Genomic DNA, 18,913 nt, shown 5'->3' on the forward strand with positions numbered 1-18,913 from the left:
TAATTTCTCTGCCATTTCAAATATACCCTCCCCCAAAGATACCCTCCCCCATATACTGCCTCCCCTAAATATACTTCTGCTATATATATATATATATATATATATATATCAGAATTGTAGTTTTTACCACCAGAAGTGCAAATTTTCTTTATATATTGCAGCATAGCACATTTTTTACACATTATACAGATTTTAAAATGCATTCATTGATATCTATTGTTGGAGTAGTTCTCTTAGGAAAAGAGAACTATCATGAATAATCACGGAAGATAAAACACACTCTCATTTTCAATGAGTTGTGGAAAGGAGTTTGTGTAGGTCCTAGGAGATGGAGACAATGAACCTGCAAAGCATACCTCAAATAAGGAGATTGGCATCTGGGAAAAAAAGAACAGCAAGGCCTATGCCTTCATTGCAGCATCTGTCAATGAAGAAGTGAGTCGCCATATTTCGCCATTTTCAAATGCTTTTGAAACCTTACAAAATTGAAGGAATTGTATGACTCACACGCTGAAATTGAAGTTGTCCAATTGATGATTAAATTGTTCAGTCTTGAATTGAAAAATGATGACCCTCTTGCTTTAACATCAGAAGTTAGATCCATTATGCATGATATAAAAAACCATTGGTGTTCAAATAAACATTCCTCACATAACTTATGTCAAGGCACTATATCCCACTTATTCAAATTATCTTGAGTCATTACAAGCAAGTGGAAACCTCAAGGAGATTAACTTTGACTCCCTTGAGAAGAAGTTTGCTGAGAGAGAGAAGGCTTTTGGGAAGAAGACAGCTCCTCAATCTTCTGAAGAAGTTGTGTGTCTTGCACATAAAGAGAAGAATCAGGCACAAGATTCTTCTAGAGGAAGAGGTGGCCGAAGAGGAAGAGGAAGAAGGAATTTTAGAGGCAGGGGGGTCAGAGAGAGAAGGCTTTTGGGAAGAAGACAGCTCCTCAGTCTTCTGAAGAAGTTGTGTGTCTTGCACATAAAGAGAAGAATCATGCACAAGATTCTTCTAGAGGAAGAGGAAGAGGAAGAAGGAATTTTAGAGGCAGGGGGGTCAGACAGTTCCAAGGAGAAAAGTTTGATCTTCATTGCAGACGTTGCAATAGAGATGGACCTGATGCATCCACACATAAGTTGCCTTGAGACAAAATTGAGCAGGAAAGAAATGAAGCCAAAGGTAAAACCAATGACAACGGGAAAGGTAGAGCATCCAAATCTGCTCACTATGTTGTGGCACATTATAATATTGGAGTAACTAAAGACTTGTTTAATGCTTCACTTGCTTCTTGGAAAAATGATTGGTTACTTGATTTAGGAGCAACTTGCCACATGACTTTTAGAAGAGATTTTTTTTAGGAAATTACTAGCAATCTTGATGGAGCAGTATACTTTGCAGGCAAGTCAAAACTCAAGCCATCAAGGCTTGGCACGATCAGGCTCACACTGTCTGGTCTTCCAAACTTTCTTCTGCATGATGTTTTATATCTCCCGAAGTTGAGGAGAAACTTGTTGTGTTTGGTCCACATCCGCCAGCAACGATACTCCATTCATATGTTTGATGGCAAGGTTGAGATCAGAAAAGCATCAAATTGCTCACTTGTCATGACGGGATAGAATAAGAAAGACTTCTGAAGTTGCAAGGTACCGTTGCTTGTGCACAAAACTTCTCATACAGTTCTCATTATGATGAAGGTACATTTTGTTGATTTGGGGTAGCATCGGATGTGCTCTAGCCATGCAATTTGGTGGAGAGACTAAAGAGCATGAGATCTACAAGACCCAGAAATCGTTTTGGAAAATTCCATCCAGATGAAAAGTTATTAAAATAATTAATATTTTTAATGAGGTCCTAAGTCTAAACTTAGGAAAATAAAAATATTAATGGGTATTAATAAAAATAAGGATAAGAAGCTTCTAAGAGACGAAGATCAAGTCTATTTTAATCTTAGCCGTTGATTAGGGACTTAATCTCGGTCGTTGATTTATCAACAAGAAAAGTATAAGAGAAGGCTTGAAGGTCAGTTGGAGATATACTGAGGGAGACTAGTCAGTTCGATTTCTGGAGCGGGGTTTGCTGAGAAATTCGAACTAGAGGTTTGGATTGCAGCAAGAGGTAGCGAGTATGAAACAAAGAGGCAGGAACAGTACTAGAAGATCCGTGCAGAGATCAGAGAGGCAGATGCAGAGAAAACAGGACTGCGCAGTCACTGGAGGGCCTGCGTGGGTGATGCAGAGAGACAAGAGCTGACACAGAGGGTCTAGGACCTGTGCAGAGGCCAACAAGTCTGACGTTGAGTCTAGGGGAGGTGCTAGAGTATTTATTTCTATTGGGTAAGCCCTGTTGGCAACCAGTTGTACTCAAGAATAGTTGATTAATAAAATCCTCCTCTATTGCACCAGTTTTCCGGCATCGGTTTTCCTGGGGACATTTGTCCAAAAATAACTGTGTTGATGTGTTTGGTTTTTGTGCATGTATTTGTTTATGTTCTATGGTGTGATATATGCAATAGAGTTTATTTTAATATTTATTGAAGCGATTTCGTAAATAACTTATTGAAGAATAAGTCGGAAAAATAAATCAATTGCTGCAGTAATAGAATTTTCACATGGTATGAGAGAAAAGAATCAGAGACATGAAGGGAAAATCAATTATGGGTCGAGATCATGATGCAAATGCATCAACATCACGAGACTCATGCAAATTTTCAGAAAATTGCACAAGGGATAGAAATCTTGATTTCTCTATGTTGGCTTCCAGATTGGAAGAAGAAGTTGCTTGTCTAACAAGCTCGGCATCATCTAAGGTATGGTATATAGGTAGTGGAACCTCCTGGCATATGACAGGAATCCAGGAATGTTTCTCTGAGTATCAGGAGGAAAGGATGAATTTTCAGATCACCATGGGGAATAAGGCAAAGTGTACTCCAATAGGAAAGGGGACCATAGTGTTTCAAACAAAAACGGGAGAGCGGTTTCAAGCCACTAATGTGTTGCATGTGCCAGGAATGGGGATGAACTTACTATCTGTATCACAACTTCAAAGCAAGGGTTATGACGTTTTCTTCATCAAGGAGAAAGTGTATGCCAAACACCCAAGCTGGAAAAAGAAAGTGCAGATCGAAATCAGGAGTAACAGGTTGTACAGATTACAGCTAGAATCACCAATGGCACTAAAAGGCAATCATGGGGACAAGCTTCTGAATGAACTATGGCATAGAAGAATGGGGCATTTGCACCATGGGGCCCTAAGAATCCTCAGGAAAACTGTAACAGGAGTTCTAGATCTTAGTACAGAAAGAGATGATGTATGTAGAGGATGTGCTCTAAGCAAGTATGCCAAAGCAGCGTTTCCTAGAAGTAAAACCAGGGCCAAGAGTGTACTAGGATTGAGACACTCAGATATCTACGGACCAATGTCCACTAAAACTCTTAGTGGTGTTGAATACTTTGGCACCTTCATCGATGACCACTCCAAGAAAACTTGGATTTATTTTCTGAAAACCAAGGATGAGGTTTTATGTCGATTCAAAGAGTTCAAGGCTCTGGTGGACAATCTGACTGGAAAGAAAATAAAAGTTTTGCACTCAGATAATGGTGGGGAATATGTCGACAAGGACTTCAGAGACTTTTGCACTAGGGAGGACATCAGAAGAGAGTGGATAGCTCCGTACAATCCAGAGCAGAATGGATTAGCAAAAAGAAAGAACTGGACTATCGTGGAAGTAGCCAGGGCCATGATGTATGATCAGGATATGCCAAAATTCCTATGGGCAGAAGCATGCAACACGGCAGTCTATGTTCAAAATAGAACTCCTCATCGGGCATTGCGCAAGATTACTCCAGAGAAAGTCTTCACATGGAAGACACCTGAAGTCGGTCATTTCAGGACATTTGGAAGCTTAGCATATTGCCGCATACCCAAGGAAAAGAGGAAGAAGATGGATCAAACTGCAGAGAAAGGATAACTAGTGGGAGCAGGAAGGTAGTAGTTCGACAACATGTGAAGTTCATGAAGGATAGGGCCTTGTGAAAATCTCGAGAAATGCCTTCCGAGGAGCAGTCAAAAGATGAGCCGTTGGTCAAACCACTTCAACCAACGGAAGTTAAGAATTCTTCCTTGGATCAGGAAGAATCACAGAAGGAGGAGGAGCTAACAGAAGCACCTACTACTAGAGGAAGAACGAGCAAGGAACTTCGTTAAATTTTGCAAGATGCAGAAGACTTCATCGGTGCGCTAAGGAAGAGAGGGAGCGAAAACAACCAGATAGATATCACGCATTAGTAGCTCAGGATGGGGAGCCTGCCAGTTTCAGGAGGCAACTCAACATCAAGTTTGGCTGGATGTGATGGTAGAGGAGTACAACTCCATAATGGTGAACGATGCCTGGGAGGTAGTGCCAAGGCCTCAAGACAGATCCGTGGTAGGTTTGAGATGGATCTACAAGATTAAATACGCTGCAGATGGTAGTGTTGAGAAATACAAAGCCAGATGTGTGGCTAAGGGGTACGCTCAGAAGGAAGGAATTGACTACGAATAGACCTTCGCCTCGGTAGCCAGTTATACATCTATTAGAACCGTGATATCTCTTGCAGCACAGATGGGGTGGGAAATTCATCAGATGGATGTCAAAACAGCATTTCTGAACGGGGTGATAGAAGAAGAGGTATACATTGAACAACCAGAGGGCTTTGAGACACATGAGAAAAAGTCTCATGTATGTAGATTGAAGAAAGCCTTGTATGGGCTAAAACAGGCACCTAGAGCATGGTATGGTCGAATCGATGGCTACTTGCAGAAGATGGGATTTGTCAAGAGTGACGCAAATCCAAATCTCTACTATCTGGTTGTAGAGAATGAACCTCTAATCTTAGTATTGTATGTGGATGATCTCTTCCTGATAGGATCATCCAGGCTCATCGGGGACTACAAGAAGAATCTAGCCACAAAATTCGATATCAAGGATTTGTGACGAATGCATTATTTCCTAGGGTTGTAAATTTGGCAGCAAAATGGGGAGATCTTCCTTAGGCAAGGGAGATATGCTACTGAAATCCTGAAGAGATTCATGACAAAGGACTGTAGAACCATGGCTACTCCAATGATCACCAACTGGAAGAAGACTGATGCATCAGAAGACAAGGATGTTGATCCCACCTTATACAAACAACTCATAGGGTCCCTGATGTATCTGGTCAATACTAAGCCAGACATTTGTTACACTGTCAACACCCTCAGTGAGTTCAAAGTGGAACCGAAGAGGACACACTGGGCAACAGCCAAACATGTTCTCAGATATATACAGGGAATAGTCGATTATGGACTCTTGTACACCAGGAAGAAGGATACTAGATTGAGTGGATTCACTGATGCAGATTGGGCTGGAAGTTCAGTGGATCGGAAAAGTACCTCTGGGTATTGTTTCAACATTGGATCGGGAATGACCTCTTGGTGCAGTAGGAAACAGAAATCCATAGCTCTGGGCTCAGCTGAAGCAGAATATATGGCTGCAAGCACAGCTTCGTGCGAAGCCATATGGCTTAGAAAACTGCTTGTGAACCGATTCAGAAGGAATATGGAGGCGACCAGGATCATGTGTGATAATCAGAGTAGCATCAAGCTCTCTGAGAATCCAGTATTTCACGATCGGTCAAAGCACATTCATATTCGATGTCACTTTGTCAGACACTGTGTCCAACGAGGAGTTGTACAATTGAACTACACTCATATAGGAGAACAAGTGGCAGACATCCTTACCAAGGCCCTTGGAATAACCAAGTTTGATTATTTCAGGGAGAAGATGGGGATGATAAAGAATCCATTTCAGTAACAGAAATGGGTATGATGTTGCAGTGCAGATGCAGTGTTGGGAAGAAGGACCAGTAGCAGCACGGATGCAGAGGGAGTTGCAGTACAGATGTAGCAGTGGCAGTGATAGAGCCATGGGTAGCAGTAAAGGATACAGCGGTGTAGACGATGTTGGGCGGTGAGGCCTAGCATTAGCACAGGTACCAGTGTTGTATAATCAGAGTGATGCTCAGTATGGAGTATTACTAGAGCACACTCCTCACTAAGAGGGAGTGTTGATTTGGGGTAGCATCGGATGTGCTCTAGCCACGAAAATTGGTGGAGAGACTAAAGAGCATGAGATCTACAAGACCCAGAAATCATTTTGGAAAATTCCATCCGGATGAAAAGTTATTAAAATGATTAATATTTTTAATGAGGTCCTAAGTCTAAACTTAGGAAAATAAAAATATTAATGGGTATTAATAAAGATAAGGATAAGAAGCTTCTAAGTGATGAAGATCAAGTCTATTTTAATCTTAGTCATTGATTAGGGACTTAATCTCAGTCGTTGATTCATCAACAGGAAAAGTTTAAGAGAAAGCTTGAGGGTCAGTTGGAGATATACTGAGGGAGACCAGTTAGTTCGATTTCTGGAGCGGGGTTTGCTGAGAAATTCAAACTAGAGGTCTGGATTGTAGCAAGAGGTAGCAAGTACATAACAAAGATGCCAGAACAGTACCAGAAGATAAGCGCAGAGATCAGAGAGGTAGACGCAGAGCCTCTTAGGCAGACACAAAGGCAACACGAATGCACAGTCACTGGAGGGCCTGCGTGGGTAACGCAGAGAGGCCTAGTGCTGACGCAGAGAGGCAGGAACTAACGCAGAGGCCAGCAAGTCTGACGCTGAGTCTGGGGGAGGTGTTGGAGAATTTATCTCTGTTGGGTAAGCTAGGTTGGCACCCAGTTGTACTCAAGAATAGTTGATTAATAAAATCCTCCTCTGCTGCACCGGTTTTCCCGCATTGGGTTTTTCTGAGGACATGTGTCCAAAAATAACTATGTTGATGTCTTGGTTTTTGTGCATGTATTTGTTTCTGTTCTATGGTGTGATATCTGCAGTAGAATTTATTTTAATATTTACTGAAGCGATTTCTCAAATAACTTATTGAAGAATAAGTAGGAAAAATAAATCAATTGCTGCAGTAATAGAATTTTCACACATTTCCATCAAGTCATTTATGGCATGCTAGATTTGCACACTTAAATTATGACAGCCTTTACATGTTGAAGAAAAGTGGTGTTACTGGTTTGCCTACAATCCCGAGGAAACTTAAGCAATGTAATGCTTGTATCTTAGGAAAGCACAGCAAACAACCTTTTCATGATTCACATTTCAGAGCACATAGAACACTTGAACTTATTCATTCAGAAGATCGTGCACCGATCTAGCGCAGATCTATAGGATCATATCTAGGTTTTTTTGTATTTTGTATTTTTTCTCAGTTGGGCCAATATCCCAAGACGAGAGCCCAAGTAAGTTTGGATTATTAATAAGCACCTTTGTTGGGTAGAATTTGTGTCGTTATTCAGTAGTTGTGCAAGTTATTCGGCATGTTGAAGTTTCTAAATTTACTTAGTTTAGAAACCCTTATGCACTTTTTCTGATTTATTCCTAACTACTTGTTATTTTTCTTTAACAAGTTATTTACAAAGTAAATACTGAAACTAAACACCAGTGCATTCTCAACATATTACAGAGCAACAACTAAAAGAAACAAGAACAAACACACCACATGACACCATTATTTTTGGACCAATGTCCCCGGAAAAACCCAATGCAGGAAAACCGGTGCAGCTATCTGAGGGTTTTCTTATTAAGCACTATCAAAGTACAATCTGGGTGTTGAAACTGATCTACCCAATAGAGAATTTCCTTAACAGCTATACCTCAGTTTGAAAGAAATCTCATGGTTGAAACGCCAGAAAATCCTTCTGGCAACTCTTTAGCACAAAACTGCTCCTGCAACCCCAGTCTCTGCCCAATCTGGACTGCATCAGCCCCTCTATGTCTCACGTTGGCCCTGCGTCAGCCTTTCTAGGCCTGTGTTAGCACCAGGAGGCCCTCCATCAGCTCTAAGAGCCTCTGCGTCAGCTACGCTGCCCCCTTTGGTGCTTTGCACAGCACTTGGCTGCCTCTTCGTGGCCCTGCGTGAGCCCTTGCTAGCTCTGTGTCACCCTCCTTGGCTATTGTGCTACTCTCTCGACACAATCTTTGCCTTCTCTGTTTCTCTGTACTCAATGCCCCTTAGCTGCTCTGCCGATCACTGACTCTATCTCTCTTAGCAAACCCCGCTCTAAAGAATAGAATGATTGATCATCTGGTGTGTTCTCCAAGTGACCCTCAAGCCTCCCCTTATACTTTTCATATTGACATCTCAACAGCTAAGATTAAGTCCCTAATCAATGGCTAAGATTAGATCTGGCTTGATCCATGTCTTTTGGACCACTTTAACACAGATTCATATTAATAAACATTAATATTTTACTTTCCCTAAGTTTAGACTTAGGGACTCCATTAAAAATATTAATTATTTTAATATCTCCTGATCTGTTTAGAATCTGCCCAAACCCTTTCTGGGTATTGGAGATCTCATGTGACCCAACCTCTTCACCAAATTTCGTGGCTAAAGCACATCCGATGCTACCCGAAATCAACACAGTAGACATTACCCTGCTAGGTTAGCAGTTTAACAATGCAACATTTAACGAAAATTTAACACTAGTGTAATGTCCTAGGGTAATTTATGTTGGAAAATGTAACTAGTGTCGGTCTTCATAATGAAAGAAAAAGTTATTAATGAATTTATTTTTATTTATCTTTTGATCTAGCATGTTATTCATGCCCATTAGAGTCAAAAAGAGTAATAAATTTGTAGAAGAGTCATGTCAAATTTGACAGTTGTAAAGAAAGAAAAAGGATTTTTTTATCCTTGTAAAATTTGTTATCAAATGCTCCAAGTCGGCATGCATAACCATTTGGCACGTCATGGATACCTATATAAAGACACTTACTTGAGCTCTTTTGGAGAATATAGCAAGCAAGTCAAAAATACGGTTCGATCTCTGCAAACAATAAAGAGTAGAAAAGCGAAGATATAGAAGGTGTTGAAAAATGTAACTAGGTTTGGTCCATAATGTCTATTGTAATCATGATTTTATGTATTTGATGAAAAGAGAAAAAGAAATTAATTATTTTCATTCTTGATGCATGGGTTTTATGCTCAAGGTAAATTTATTTGTAGGTCAAGCACCCATTGAGTGCTTCTAGGTTTCTCATAGAATGATGAAGTCAAAAGAGTCATTGTCATACATGTAAGACCCCTTTGGGCATCTTTTATTATGCAAAAGAAGTTTTTTTGTCATAAAAGACCTCCAAGACCTTGTCAACGAGCTACAAGAAGTCAGCCTACATGAAATATCAAGTCAGCCTCATGGAGGCAATTCATACCCTTCGAAAGCCTATATATAAGAAGGAACTCAACCTCATTTAGGCATAAGACAAGCAAGTTTGATCTCCTCAAGAAAGAAGTTGGAAAAGGGATGAAAATCAAGGATAAGAAGAAAAAGCGCAAGATCGAAGTTTTGGACTTCTCTCTCTCTCTCTCTTGTGTTAGGGTTTCTAAAGTTGTTGAGCAAGTCAAAATTGCAGCAGTTGTTGGGCAAGTCGAAATTGTAGAAGTTGTTGGGCAAGTCGAAACTACAGAGATTGTTGGGCAAGTCGAAATTGCAAAAGGTGTTGGAAAAGTTGTTGGGGTCAAAGTTGTTGGGGTCGAAGTTGTTGTTGGAACGTCAAAGGATGTTGTTGTAAGTTGTGTAAGGAAAGCTCATCAAGAAGGAAGGTTGACTTGGTCTTGGAGGGGTCTTTGTCAAGGGTCTTAGGTCTTGGAATTTGTCATTTGAAGATTCTATATGAATGGAAGAATTCTTGTGGGTTTTCCTCTCAAGAGGAGAGGTTTTGGTCCTGGCTAACAGCCTACATTTTGTGTCCTCTTGTCTCATTGTTTTTCATTGTTTGGTAGTTGTTTGATGATAAGAACATAATAATAATCAAGTGAAAGAAGAAGCTAAACAAGTTAAGTAAAAATACATCACAAGAAGTTATCAAAGTAAGAGAAATCACCTAATCTAGTTCCCCTAGATTTCTCAATAGAAGGAAGCCTACAAAGGAAAAAGGACTGAATCCTTTCAAGCCTGAAGGAGCTGAAGTAAGAGATTATGTGTGATCTAAAGTAGCTGAAGTCTGCAACTAAACAGAAGTTATCTAAAGTGTGCAAACAGGGGCCAAAGTTTAAAGGTAATTGCAGCTTATAAGAAAAACAAAAACTTTGAAATTTCTCTGAAGTATTGTAACTGGGCCGAAAATCTGAAGCAGAGTACAACTTGTGACGGGGCCAAAAACCCTAAACAGAACAGTGATCAGAAGTTTGAAGTTTGATTGAAGTTTGAAGAATCTTGACTTTGACTTTGACTTGGGAGGAGGGCTGACTTGGAGAAAGTCTATGGTCTTGGGTTGGATATCTCATTTTGACTTGATTCAATAAGAAGAGGATTCTTAGGTTTTCCCCATCTGTGGGGTTTTGCCCTAGCTTGAAAGGCTAAATTTTGTGTCTCGCTTCTTTGTAATCTTGGAAGAACAATTTGTTTAATTGCTTGATGAAAAAACAACCATACGTAATTAAAGAAAGAAGATCAACCCTCACAAGTAATTACCATGTAAGAAAATCTACTTTACCTTTGATTTTCTAACAATTTTTCTGCCCCTAGGGTTTCGAATTCTGGTAAGGGTTTTCTCTTTCGAAATAAACAGAAGGAAACAATACGAATTTAAAAAATTTATACATGAATATATGATCTCCATAGTAATATAAATTATAATACTTTAATCAAAGCACAACAACTTAGGGTTGGCTGCCCAATAACAGTGAATGTGTCCAAGCAATGATTCCTCAATACAATGCTAATTTGCAGTGTCAACAATTTGTAAAAACCAGTACACACTGTAACTATGCTAAATGCTAATCTGTAGTGTAAGCAATTTGTAAACCAGTACACACTATAACTATGCTAAACCAACCAGTCCAGTTATGCCATAACAATCTATTATCTACTGTGCTATTCTACTCTTACTGCAAAGGGATCTGCATTGTCCTGGGATTATCGTTTTCTATTCCGAGCTTAAGCAAAACACAGATTATTGAATGAGATCGGTGATTGAAGCAGCCCTTGTTGTGACAGTTGTGCTGACTGTGGATGGTCAAAACCACACTAGACCTCTCTTGCTGCCCAAACACTTCCTTGTTGGCTTCAATTCAGACCTCGGTGCCTCACTACAGTTCTACTCTACTTAATCGAGCTTCTAGTGTCCAAATACCTTTGTTGTTGCAGCTTGCTGACTAGTCGAGTTACCACAGAACCTACCTTCGCTGTCAGAGGGTAGCCCAAAAGTAAATTTGTTGTTTTACTCAGACAATTGGTATCCAGGGCAGGTCACGAAAACTATATTTACTAACTAAGATTAGGAAACTGTAGAGAACAATTTAAAAGGCTGCCTCAGAACATTACGCTGTCAGAATTGGGGTCTGAGGCCCTATGCCCTGCAGCTGTCTGCGGCCCTACAGCCCAGAATTCAACAGACCACTTTTCTGCTTCTGCGTTGGTCTTTAAACAGTGATGATTAATCTCGATACTGCTAGGAAATACTTGCTGTAACCAATAGTGTGACTTGTATACTTCCAGATGTTGTTATCAGCACAATTTCACAAAAAGTTCACAAAATGTCCTGGTGACAGAATTAGGGCTTTCGGTGCAGATTCTTCTTAGACAGGCTGATAATTAGATATTCCTCCAAACCAGACCATAGATGCTCTCATGTTGCTGTTGTGCCAGAACAAGAAAGAGAGGGTGACTAGGTAGGGTGGGATCACCTTCACCGAAACTAGTGAAGGAAGAGAAAGGGGTGTTAAAACCTTCAGAGCCTCAGGCTCAGAGAAAACAGAGACAAATTAATCCAATCAAATGATTCTAACTCTCTTGTATTTATAGATTTTCTTGTGGGGGTTCTCCCTCCTTAATTAATTGAGAGGGCTTCATGGCAACCCCAACATTGGGAATTTTTTGCCCCAGCTGCCCCAAAACTTAACCTATGCTGCCCAAACATTATAGATAATTGGGGGTTTTCCCCCTTATCAAAAGGGCAACCTATGGAGATTGATAGGCTACTTCGTCCCTTGGGCAATTAATCCGTAGCGGACATTACAACTAGGGTCAATAAAATAGCATTTGGTGCTAGCACAAGTGATTTCCACTACAAGGAGACAACTTGTGTCTATGACTCAAGAGCTGTTGTTGAGATATGTTGTTTGGTAAAATGTTTCTGAAGGATGGTTGTTAAGAGAGGGACATCAGTATGCCATGTACAGGCATGTGTTCTCCAAAGTGCAAAAAGGCTGAAAGATGCTGAGAAGGTTGAAAGATCCTAACAGCCATACACCCTTAACATGGTTGAGCCAAGAAGCAAAGTCCAGCAGATCATTAGCTGTCGTTAGGTACAAATTCAGGGTTTTGTTGCAAACACAAATAACCCCATTAGTTTTATCTCCAAGTCAGTGGATGGACCTTACTAGTGCCATTATAGCACTAAGTTATGATAGTAATAAGAAGTATATTTATGATCATGGTTAGCCTATTGGTGAAACATTACAACAATTAATGTGGAGATATAAGTTGTGGTAGGAACTACCAGCCAGGAAAAAAGTATACCTTGAAACAATCATTATAAAAATCATCTATCCAAGAATCATTTCAAACTTTTGTATATATGACTCTGCTTGCAGCCTTGCCATTTCAAGCTCACCATTTCCAAACATCATATATCTGTACTCAAGCTAAGAACCTACTGAAAAAATTAAACTGGTTGGAACAATAGGACAACAATGACAAAATGCAAAACAGAGATTCCAAGCTCTTTTTAGAGATGTCTGTCTTCTGAGAAGAAAAGTGAATATTTTTTAGCAAGAAACAGTTTCAAAAAAACACTTAACCTAACACCTGACTGCATTTAAAAACAAGCTTAGCACACAAGCCAAATAAAGATCAAAATCTGAAACCAACTTCGAATAGGCTGAGCATCACTTGAATAAAACAGCAGTGAAAAGGCAACATCAGTCAGTTTTAAATGAGAGAAGTTTCCTTCTGATCCAAAAGACAGCAATTTAATATTAGGAAGTGGAGAAAATCCAAAACTTAATTTCTACTTAAGTTTGCTAAAGTTGAATAAAACTCAATCAATATTAAGATAAAGCTTACAATCCTATGTATGTTCATTGTTGGGTTTAACTCAGGTTGTGGGGAGAAATATTGTTATCATCCCCACCAAGGTTCAATTCCTGTATGTGGTATGTTGAGGTCATAATGAGTATTTCTTGTAATGGCTTTGAGCCTTGTTGTGTAAGAAGTCCCTTGAGCACTGAAACATGTATATTCCTCATATAAAATATATAAAAAAATTCTCATGTTATAAAATAAAAAAAATTAAAGAACAAAAAAAAAAAACACTTACAATCCCATGGTCCACAAGTTTATCACGCAACGCTATGATTATAATAGTAATCTATATACAGGTCACAGGGGGCAGTTCAATTGGTGATCGGAGTAATGTGAAATCGTGCAAACTAAGAAATCCAAGGTTCAATCCCCTGGTCATGACCCAGTCTACGGAGAGGAGGACAGGTCGCAGGCCCCCAGAGGTATCATAGTAGAGACCAGAATCAACCCTGTGTCACGTGAGTATGAGACTGACCCAGTTGCCGATTACTATGGGTTACAAAAAAATAGTAATCTCTATACAGATTGTAGACAAGCATCAAAGCATGCATCTGTCAATATTTCTACTCTAAAATAAGCTGGAAATACATATAAGATATCTATAAAATAACACTGAACTTGGCCAAATATGCATAACTCAACTGCACAAACAATAAGTATAAACATAAAATTTCAATAAATACCGATAAGAAAGGGGTAAAAATAAAAAATAAACAGAACAAACCTTGTACAATATATCTGTGTGTGAGGGCGTAAAAAACTTGGAACTTTCACAAAGGCCTCAAAGGTGCCTGGTGCAATAGGAGCATCACTGGGTCCTGCGTAAAGAAGATACCATAGGCATCAGATCATAAATAAACTAATTTGATTCCACAAACAACAGAATACAAATAGAAGATCAGATAAACTTTTTTATAACAGAAAATATATAACAAAAAAATGTACCATGTAACACTGTTAAAAAGCCCATTACTTTGAAATTGTAGGAAGGCATTGCATATCACAAACTACTTACTTTAACATAAAAAGTGTCATTTAGTTTCTTTTGAGAGCAAGCACATGCAAGTGAAACACAATGTGCAGAGAATATGAAGCATTATATTTTAGTAATGATGTACCAATGATACAGTGATCCATAATCCATTGGCTTATGGCCAACTCAATTCACCAACACTGGTTCTTCCTTAAATTTATTTCTTCATTGTATCTGTTTTATTTCTGTTATTTAATTAGCTGAGACTGTGCTTCAACTTCTTATTGATACTGTGTGCCGGACCAGAAATACAGTGAAAGAAAGTCTGCACGCACACACGCTAAAAATATCCACCATAGACACAAAATTTAACCTGGAAACCCAATGTGGGAAGACCAGCAACCATAAAAGGCTTGATCAGCTTTTCCTGAAACCAGAAAATGAACATTAGAAACCCTCATCCTATCAACTACTCCCAAGTCAGAACTTCAACAATAATAGGGCAATTACCTCTGCACTCTCCTATAGAAAACATGTCATTTGACATCAATCACGCTAGGGTAGATTCAGTTAAGCATTCTATCTCTTTGCAGCAGTCTTCAGGTCGGAAAATAGACTGTTTGACCATGATTCCAGACTGGGGTGCTATTCCCAAGTAGGTCCATTGTTCTCTGTGTAAGACTAAGTATTACTTCTGTCTTATACTCAACAACTAACCACTCATGTTAATTCCAGTTCAGTATGCTAAAATTGCTCTCATGGAGGAGATGAACTGTTCATGGTAGCAAATTGCTAGCTATCAGCTCTTCTTCCTTCTACAGTCAACTGGAACACCTGCAAGCCTGCATCAATCTTTCTTTATTCACAGAACTCTAATGGACTCCAAACCTTAGTCTGGAGAAACTTGAACCAAATGTACCAAAAAACTGCAATGCTCTGTTTCAGTACTCAAACTTACTTCGATTATGAAAATCTCTGATTTGCAGTTAGAGAGACTCAAGGACATGACAACAGCTTCAGCAATTGATCCTCCGACAAAGAACTCTGTTCTTTTAAACCACTGCACACCAACAATTCCCCTCATTCAGAATCATTCTCTCTTCTGAAATCAATTACCCTTTTTAATAGGTCAATTGACTTCAGGCCGAGTGAAATTTCTCTTCAGTAAGACAAATCCCCTTGTGCAAATCAATTGTTCCTCTCCTCAAGTCAATTTCTTGGCAGTCAATGTGCTTTCCAGAGCAAGTCGATTCATTCAAATCATCAGATCGATCTATCCTTCCTTCTCTGCTGCAAGTCGATTCCTTAGACTGTCAGCTGCATTGAATTCACCTCCACTCGATCAATTACCTTCTCAGCTGGGCCAATCCCTTTCATGCATGAGGAACTTCCTTTATGCAAATCAATTTCTCCAGACTTAGTGCATTTTATCTTAAAGTATAAATTCTTTTTAATTGAGATGAGTTCTATTAAGCAAATCAACTCTCTCCCCCATGGTCTCAAATTCCATCAGCAGGAATTCAAATCTTCTAGCTCTAGTCAACTTTCCTTCATCTCCAGTTGGCTTCTGCAAATTAAGTTGATTTCTCAGTGGAATCAATTTCCCTAATTACTGGGTCAATTCCAGAAATTAAATCATTTTCTAGCTTAATCTGGTCAATTCCATTCATCCGCACCATTCAACCGAGCCAATTTCTTATTAGTTGGTCAACTTGTTCATGCTCAGTTGATTTCATCATCTACATTTGACCAGGGCAAGTAACAATTCCATTTCATGATAAATTTAATTCTCTGGCAGAATGATTCCATCTCTGCTATTCAACTGCTAGTTAATCCTCCTACAATGACTTAGTTTCACTTTCTCTTCCATTGAACAATGCCCATCGATTCTTCTTCCCTCGGACGAAGAATGCCTACCAGCTCAATATTTCCAAAGAATCAATTACCAACTATTTGTTTTACCCTGCCTGTAACTGTACCCCTTACCACATCCCGGGCATTTGGCTTCAATGGAGATTCCTAATTGAAGCAGACCATGGTGCTGTTAAGCCGGATGTTGGGTCGGCATGGAATGGTGCTGTCACAGGGCTAGACATTTCATTCTGTTTGAGCAATCAATACCAATCAGGAAGCCGAATCTCTGTATTGCACCAGCATGACCTTGCCAGTTGGGCATGCATGACCATCACCAATAGTGTCAGCTAGAATACACCTAACCAACATATCCTGACTGAACCCAATCAAAGCACCATCAACCATGCCGAATGTCAGAGTGCTCGTATTGCCACCCAACCACGGACAACCTATTGTGAGAGGCAACCCAACATGACACCATTGCATCATCCATCTACACTGACACAAGATAAGCAATGAAAATAATGGCCCTCCTTCATCAATATTTCACATATATTCGACGCACTTATCAACACTAATGCCTTGCCACAGATAACATACAATCTATGACATGTCAAACATCATCCTACGTAGAAGCCTGCCATGCAGCACCTCGTCAATTGTTCATACCACTCAACAACACATCCTTGGCCCTCCTAGCCTACGTGCTAGTTCACAATCCTAATCATCTGACAAATCATTGTGAGTCAGTAACTAAGAATACCAAAGCATACGGACTCATTGTGCAACTCGCCAAGTATGCTTGATGTGCCCTCCATCATGCCATTTCCAATGGCAACTCGAGCCATGTCCTTACATTATCCACCACATGAATTGTTGGCATCCTCGTCAACACAACCCCATCTACTCCAATTGAGCGAGTGTTGGTGGTGAGACAATTCAACAATTTCCACATTCAAACATGGCCTTGATACCATTTGTCACAAGTCTAGATTTTTCACTCCACTTGAGAGTTCTATACCATTCAAGAAGCCTAGTTTTCGAACAACATCGGTGTGACCTTGCTAGGATCAAGAGGGAGTTGACAGTTCCCTACAAGCCTCAATAAATTTCTTCCTTGATCAAGAGGTAAGTACTTCATATTTTTTTCTCCATTTATTATTATTATTATTATTTGTATTCCTTGGTCAACCTCTTGGCATTGTATTTGGCTTGGTTATGATTTTTCCTTCCATGGCCTCCTCAATGGAGTTTGCAAAAAGAAAAAAAAATAGATCCAATGTAGAGACTGCCAAGATGATGATTCACGCAGAAGATGGCAGCACAAAAGGAAGTTTTAAGACAGAGGATTCTCCCAGAAAGAGGGAATGGACTACAAGAAGACTTTTGCTCCAGCTGCCAGATAGTCAAATTCTTGGGCTTGAACAAATTGTAAGCACATCCAAGACCGTGTCAGATGATCAGAAGAGCTTCCAGCAGACAGACAAATTGGAAGGAGCAGCCTTCCAAGAGGATGTCATGAGTTGAGCATGTCAGACTAGATGCTCACAGACAAGAGGTCTCTAGGAGCAGTATTCATTCTATGAAGGTAACATGTTGACAACAGAGTATGCTTCAGTGACAAAGAAAGCAGTGGTAGCAGAAGGACTTGCCTACGTGATAGAGGAAGTAGCAGTGGCGGGACTTGTTTACATGACAAAGGGAGCAGCAGTCGCAGTAGGATTTTCTTCCATGAAAGAGGGAACAACTCAAATTACAACAGGAAGACCTACTTACATGTCAGAGAGAGTTGGCCTCAGAGTTCGAGATGGAGGATCTTGGTCTGATGCACTATTTTTTGAGGGATTAGAGCAATGTTTTAAGACTCTGACTCCGACTCCGACTCGGCCGAGGATCGACTCCGACTCCGACTCCGAAACGGTAATGACTCGGCCGGCTCGATTTCAATGACTCGGTCGTTGTAAAAAATACATTAAATATTTATTTTTTTTATAAAAAAACATAATTTTAAATATTTTAAACATAATTTTAAAGATTTTCATTCATGTTTCCAAACACACAGCATTATAATATAGATGGAAGACAACATATGATCAAAGTAGGCTCATGAACCAATCCATTATATCAAAATGGTACCCAATGGCAATACATAGTCAACTGTCATACATGATCAAAGACTCAAAACAAAATACAAATAACCAAGGAGGCTAGAAATGGCCTCTACAACAAAAGTAAACTGTGATGGTGACCAGACTCCAATACTAGTACTACTGGCTAGTAGCTACTGCCAGAGGAGCCAAGATCATCTCGACCAATCTCTGGATCATCATCATCAAAGTCAGACAAGGGGCCCCATGGCTCCTCCTCATCATCATCGTCTCCAACTGCAACTGTAGAAGTGGTGCCAGTACCACTAGCAGGCTGTGCAGCAGATGCAAGCTGAGATAGAGTAGATATGCGGTTGCGCTTCTGTCGTGGCTGAGCAGAGGAAGCACCTACAACTGGAGTCCTACTCCTTGCTGGCTGTGAGACTGAGGCTGGTGGATTGGGATCTGCATTCAATTGAACAGGCTGAAGTGGATGTTCAACTTCAAGTTCATCAAGATCCTCATCAGGATCAAACTCTGGTGGACGACTCTCCACTACCCAATCTGATGTTGGATCAATGTCTTCCAACACAATGGGATCTGAATTAGGTCTTTTGTTCAGCAATTGGTTTCGTCTGAGCCGAAGGTTGTATTGGACAAAAACTAGATCATTCAACCGTTTTTGATCCAAACGGTTTCTCTTCTTTGTGTGAATCCTCTCAAAGACAGACCAATTGCGCTCACACCCAGATGCACTGCAAGTTTGACTCAAAATACGAATTGCAAACCTTTGCAATTGAGGGCACTGGCCACCAAAGGCCTC

General features: G+C 39.9%; 1 protein-coding gene across 3 annotated transcripts in view; it reads right to left on the reverse strand.

The window, feature by feature from the left end:
* The window catches only part of LOC149225005 (alpha-1,6-mannosyl-glycoprotein 2-beta-N-acetylglucosaminyltransferase), a 247,210-nt gene that overhangs the window by 103,971 nt on the left and 124,326 nt on the right, over window positions 1-18,913 (reverse strand). For all 3 annotated transcript variants that reach the window (XM_089386403.1, XM_089386401.1, XM_089386402.1), the window contains one exon: window positions 13,901-13,994. In XM_089386403.1, the coding sequence (XP_089242529.1) occupies window positions 13,901-13,994 (94 nt within the window). The remainder of the gene's footprint in view (window positions 1-13,900; window positions 13,995-18,913) is intronic.

The sequence above is a fragment of the Pinus tabuliformis genome, chromosome Q (assembly GCF_031772625.1).
Source record: "Pinus tabuliformis cultivar Carrire ecotype Pingquan chromosome Q, CPIR1, whole genome shotgun sequence".
Taxonomy (NCBI): domain Eukaryota; kingdom Viridiplantae; phylum Streptophyta; class Pinopsida; order Pinales; family Pinaceae; genus Pinus; species Pinus tabuliformis.